Raw genomic sequence first — 6094 nt, 5'->3', positions numbered from 1 at the left:
TCGCCCGGCTAGTTTTTTGTATTTTTTAGTAGAGACGGGGTTTCACCGTGTTCGCCAGGATGGTCTCGATCTCCTGACCTCGTGATCCACCCGTCTCAGCCTCCCAAAGTGCTGGGATTACAGGCTTGAGCCACCGCGCCCGGCCAATGGCATCTTATTTTTAAAGGCTCCACCCTCTACTGCTACCCAGTGATGCCCCGTGCAGCTAGGGCTGAGGCCCCATCCCATGCTGCTGCCTCCATCCCTCGCACCTTACCCAGTCTGTCCTCCTCTCCGCTGGGGTCCTCTGTTTTCAGGGCTGCATCATTCTCTCCCTGAGAGTTGGCCTAATTGTTGGGGCCCGAGTTTTCTCCAATGTGATTTTCCAGCCCTCTGTGCACAATTTTGAGGGTAACAACTCACTTTAGAAAGCCCCCTGCTGCCCAGCACGGGTGATGGAGTTGACACACAGGTTGTATCACACCGATGGATAGGATCTGAACCCTGATCAAGGTACCCAGGATCTGGGGGCCTGAGAGGGCCCTCCCAAAGGCAGCAGCTCTGGGGGCTGCTAGCCCTTGGACAGACATGACTAGCACCACAACTACCGTGCCAGCTCTTTTTTTGAGATGGAGTCTCGCTCTTGCCCAGGCTGGAGTGCAGTGGCGTGATCTCAGCTCACTGCAATCTCCGCCTCCCGGGTTCAAGCGATTCTTCCACCTTAGCCTCCCAAGTAGCTGGGACTATACAGGTACACACCACCACGCCCGGCTAGTTTTTGTATTTTTTTTTTTAGAAGTGACAAGGTTTTGCTCTGTTGACCAGGCTGGTCTCAAACTCCTGACCTAAAGTGATCTACTCTTCTCTGCCTCCTAAAGTGCTAGGCATGAGCCACCACGCCTAGCCTAGACTTTATTTTTTAAGCAGTTTTAGATTCACAGCAAAATTGAGTGGAAAGTACAGAGATTCCCCATCCACCTTCTGTCCCCACCTCCACCCCCACAGTCCCCCACCAGAGTGGTACATCTGTTACAGTCAATGAGCCTACAGTGCATACGGTCATCACTCAAAGTCCATAGTTAACACTGGGGTTCCCTCTCGGTGTTCATTCTGTGGGTTTGGAGAAATGCATAGTGACATGGATCCGCCACTGCAAAACCACCCAGAGTAGCTTCACTGCCCTAACAATCCCCTGGGTTCTGCCTCTTCATTCCTCCCTCCCGCAGCTCTGAAAACCACTGATTCTTTTACTATCTCCAAAGGTTTGCCTTTTTCAGAATGTCACATAGTTGGAATCATACAGTATGTAACCTCTTGAGGTTGGCTTCTTTCCCTTAGTAAATATGCATGTAAGTTTCCTCCACAATTTTTCATGGCTTGATAGCTCCTTTTTTTTTTTTTTTAGTGCTGAGTAATATTCCTTTGTCTGAATGTACCACAGTTTATCTATCCATTCACCTACTGAAGGATGTGTTAGTTGCTTCTAAGTGTTGGCAATTATGAACAGAGCTGCTATAAACATCCCTGGGCAGGCCTTTTTGTGGACAGAAGTTTCCATCTCATTTGAGTAGGAACCGAGGAGCGTGATTGCCACATCGTCCGGTAAAAGCGTTTAGTTTTGTAAGAAACTGCCAAACTGGCTTCCAAAGTGGCTGTACCATTTTGCATTCTCGCCAGCAGTGGATGAGAATTTCTGTTGCCCCACGTCCTTGCCAGCATCTGGTTGTCAGTGTTCTGAATTCTGGGTCTTCTAATAGCCATGTAGTGGTATCTCACTGTAGTTTTAATTTGCATTTCCCAAGTGATACACGATGCAGTGTATCTTTCATATGCTTGCTTGCCATCTGTCTGCCTTTTTGATGAGGTGTCTGCTCAGGGCTTCCTTCCATTTTAAAATCAGGTTGTTTATAATTTAATTTGCTAAAAAAGTTTTCTCATGGTAAATAGTCTTTAAAAAAATAGATTGTTCTCAGCTGGGCGCAGTGGCTCATGCCTGTAATCCCAGCACTTGGGGAGGCCAAGGCGGGCGGATCACCTGAGGTCAAGAGTTCAAGCCCAGCCTGACCAACACGGTGAAACCCCGTCTCTACTAAAAATACAAAAATTAGCTGAGCATGGTGGTGGGTGCCTGTAACCCCAGCTACTCGGGAGGCTGAGGCTGGAGAATCGCTTTAACCTGGGAGGCAGAGGTTGCAGTGAGCCGAGATCACGCCATTGCACTCCAGCCTGGGCGACAGGAGCGAAACTCTGTCTCAAACAACAAAAAAAAGAAGATTGTTCTTTTGGGGCAAAACTCACCTTGCCATGATTACTGGCTAATTCAGTATTTATGCGCAGGGGGCAGAATATTGTCCCTATTGGAAATATGTCCAGAGAGGTTGGATAATTTTTCCTGCTACCACCAAGGCCTTGGAAGAGGGACGAGGGTTTGCCTCCTGGCAATGCCAGATTGCTGCTTGTTTATTTTAAAAGGGAGAATTGAACATCATTCTCTTCAAATGTCCTTCTGTCGTCTATGTGGAACTTCCCAAAATGAGCATGTCGAGGGACAAGGGATGGTAAGGCGATGCCACACGTGACATAGTTTGCTGTGTCCTTGGAGGTGGAAAGGGCCCCCAGCAGGGAGTGAAGGCAGAGTCCCCACTTGGGCTTTTTCTGGAGCTCTTCCTGGGCCCATGGTAGACAGAGCTCACCAACCAGAGACCCTCCCAATCCTCCGTAACACAGGGTTCCAGGCAGCTACTAGCAGGCGATCAGGAGTGGCAGGGAGATGACACCGTGAGCCAGCCCTGGCCTGAGTGCGCTCAAAAACACCCCACCTCCCCCCTTTAATTTTTTAAGACATAGTCTCTGTCCGTCACCCAGCCTGGAGTGCAGTGGCCCCATCTTGGCTCACTGCAACCTCCACCTCCTGGATTCAAGCCATTCTCCTGTCCTCAGCCTCCCAAGTAGCCAGGACTACAGGTATGCACCACCATGCCTGGCTAATTTGTGTATTTTTAGTAGAGGTGGGGTTTTGCCATGTTGGCCAGGCCGGTCTCGAACTCCTGACCTCAAGTGATCTGCCTGCCTCAGCCTCCCAAAGTGCTGGGATTATGGGCATAAGCCACCGCGTCCAGCCCTTCAGAAGTCCCTTCTGACTTTGACATTCTGTGCCGGCTGCCTCCTGGGGAGGAGGTGAAGGCAGACTCTTGTGCTCAGCAGGGAGGCAGTGTGGTTCAGGGGTTAGGAGCTTGGGTGCTGGAATCTGGTGCTTCAGGATGTGGATGAGTCCCAGTTCTTCCACCAACTGACTGTGTGGCCTTAGAGAAGTCACTTGACCCCACAGATCCTGTTTCTTCCTCTTGTTGATACTTGCTTCCTGGGTTTGCAGGAGTGAGGATTCCTCCAAGCTCTGTGTGTGTGTGTGCGCGCGTGCATGTGTGTGTGCACGCGTGCGTGTGTGTGTGCGCGCGTGCATGTGTGTGTGCGTGTGTGTGCGCGCGCGTGCGTGTGTGTGTGCGCGTGCATGTGTGTGCGCGCATGCATGTGTGTGTGCGCGCGTGCGTGTGTGTGTGTTTAAAGTGCCTGGCACATAGGGGAGTCCATGGGGGGCAGTGGAGGGAGTCCCATACAGAATAGTGATAAACACTGTGGTGTGTGCCATGACCCTGGTGTTCCAATGAAGGCTTCATGGCTGGGCCAGGCCTCTGGCCCGGGAGATTCAGCCACCGGCTCCCCTCTCACCAGCCCCCCAAGCCCCACCTGCCTACAGCTTCCAGATGAAAGGGCTCACCCTGGAGGAGGAATGGGGCGAGCTGCAGGCCGGCTCAGAGTGGTCTGGGGACAGGGTCCCAGTACCCACTGATGAATTTTTTGGGGTCACCTAGCAGTCCAGGGAGAACCCCAACACCCCACAGGCAGGTGGCCGGACCTGGCCAAGGCCAGGGCCTCATGAAGATTCAGGGTCATTCTAGAAGTTCTAGGAGGATTATTCCCTTCTCCACTCCACAGTCCGTGAGTGTGGATAGGTGGCCTGTAATCAACACCCCCTCCAGAGGTTTCTGGCTAAGGGGGACAGAGGAGAGGCCATGGAGGAGAAGGAAAGGTACGAGGACAGAGTTCTGTGACCCGAAATTGCCACCAGCTCTCTTTAGCCCCAGTGGAAACTGTCTTTTCAAAGAGACAGGCTGCGGAAGTGGCAGATGCCTTGGAGAATCAGCTTCCCTCCAAATTCCCGGTCTCTTGCTCCGGGCTTCACTTGACCAATGTGCTTGTTTGGTTTGGTTTTTCTACACCCCATAGCCTTGTTGGCTTACCCCCTTTTCAGGCCTGCTGGGGAAGGGCCCAGTCTTAGCCTGGCACAGAGCTGGGAGCTGGACCGGGAGCCCCCAGCTGGCAGGCACCTCCCTTTCCTGCCCCACGCTGCTCTTCCTCCAGGCCCCCGCCACCCCAAACCTTTAACAGGAGACGTGGCTGGAAAGTCAAAAGGACTGTCCTGCTGCTTTCAGATGCCTGGCCACATTCACTAGGCCATTATGGGCCTTATTACCTTTAGGCTGGGAACTTTTTAAAAGTGAGTTTGTTTTTTTTTTTTCTAAAATCCAGAATTTCTGACAGCCCAAGTTAACAAGCCCCCCCAAATGAATTCAGAGAGCATTAATAGGAAAGTTCTAAACAGAACCGCTGCTGTCATGTAAGCAGCTCAGAAAAAAAACTCTTCTCCCATTTTAAGGGTGAGCATGGCACTTTGATGTGGCCCCATTTCCTTATAAAGCCCCCTCTGAGAAGGCGGAAAGCTGAAGTTTAATCTGGAGCCAACAAATTACTTGCAATTTGCAAGCACACATGCTTAGCCCATAGGGGCTAAAGTCCACAGTAAAAGAAAGAAAATGAAAGAAAAAAAAAAAAAGGGTAGGGGGCTCAGAAAGAGAGGGAGGAAGGCAAAACCCACCTCCACTCACCAAATGGCTAAGACTCAGATGTATTATCATGGAATCTAGTGTGGGAGGTCCTAATGCTCACAGCTCCCTTTTCAAAACCAAACAAGCCACACACCCCTGAATAGTAGAATGGTACTTCTAAAGCAGGGCAGCTTGGCTGGGCATGGTGGCTCACACCTGGAATCCCAGCACTTTGGGAGGCTGAGGCGGATGGATCGCTTGAGCCCAGGGGTTGGGGACCAGCCTGGGCAACATGGTGAAACCCCATCTCTACAAAAAATACAAAAATTGGCCGGGCGTGGTAGCAGGCGCCTGTCATCCCAGCTACTCTAGAGGCTCAGTTGGGAGGATCGCTTGAGCCTGAGAGTTCAAGGCTGCAGTGGAGCCCAGATCGCGCCGCTGCACTCCAGCCTGTGCCACAGAGTTAGACCCCGTCTCGAAAACAAAAATAGTAATAATAATTTATATATAGATATATATTTTAAAAAGCAAATCTAACCTCGGTTCCCGGTTTGATAAGGGGTGGATTCCAAATAAGCAGCTGTCTTGCCGCCTTGCCAAAGGAAAGGAGATGCCCAAATTCCTGCAGAGTCCCCACAAAGCCTCACTTCCCCCAGATGCTCGGGTAGGAGGACCCTCACTAAGGGATCAGGGTTGCAGGTGCAGAGGGGCTCCCTGACAGAGGGCGGGCAGCGGAGGGGCGCCCCGGGTGAGGTGACCTTGAGTTCCAGGTGTGTGCGTTAGCAGTTGAGGAGGGAGTGTAGCGCGGACCCTCCTGGGGCCGGAATCCGGTAGACCAGCTGAATGTCTGCTCTGCAGCTTTCTCGCTGTGTGACTTTGGGCGACTGACCTCCCTCCCCAGTCTCGATTTTCCCGGCTGTGAAATGGGGACGGTAGCAGCAGTACCTGCCTCATAGGGTTACCGTGTGTGAAGACACGCCCATAGGCGCCCGGCCCGGCCTGGCCCTTAGCCTTGGCCTTGGCTGGCGCTGGGCACGTGGGCACTGCCTTTGTCACTAATCGGGGGTTGGATTCCCCTGCACTCGGTGCCAGGATGGGAAAGAGCAGTCAGTCCTGGCTCCCACCCGGGACCTGCCTGGAGAGCAGGGGTGGAGGGGGAGGTGTCTGAGTTGCAAGGAAGGCGAGGAGGGAGCGGGCTGGGCTGTGGGGGAGAGCTGCGCCCCGCTCCCCCT

At 52.5% G+C, this 6094-nt stretch overlaps 1 protein-coding gene across 1 annotated transcript in view; it reads left to right on the top strand.

Moving 5' to 3' along the window:
- PRRX2 (paired related homeobox 2) overlaps positions 1–6094 on the top strand; it is a 75703-nt gene that overhangs the window by 41381 nt on the left and 28228 nt on the right. Inside the window, exon 4 of the mRNA XM_011971204.1 lies at positions 3709–3815. Coding sequence (XP_011826594.1) covers positions 3709–3815 — 107 coding nt within the window. The remainder of the gene's footprint in view (positions 1–3708; positions 3816–6094) is intronic.

Source organism: Mandrillus leucophaeus, unplaced genomic scaffold (assembly GCF_000951045.1).
Source record: "Mandrillus leucophaeus isolate KB7577 unplaced genomic scaffold, Mleu.le_1.0 Scaffold99, whole genome shotgun sequence".
NCBI lineage: Eukaryota > Metazoa > Chordata > Mammalia > Primates > Cercopithecidae > Mandrillus > Mandrillus leucophaeus.
This window is presented reverse-complemented; position numbering and strand designations above follow the sequence as displayed.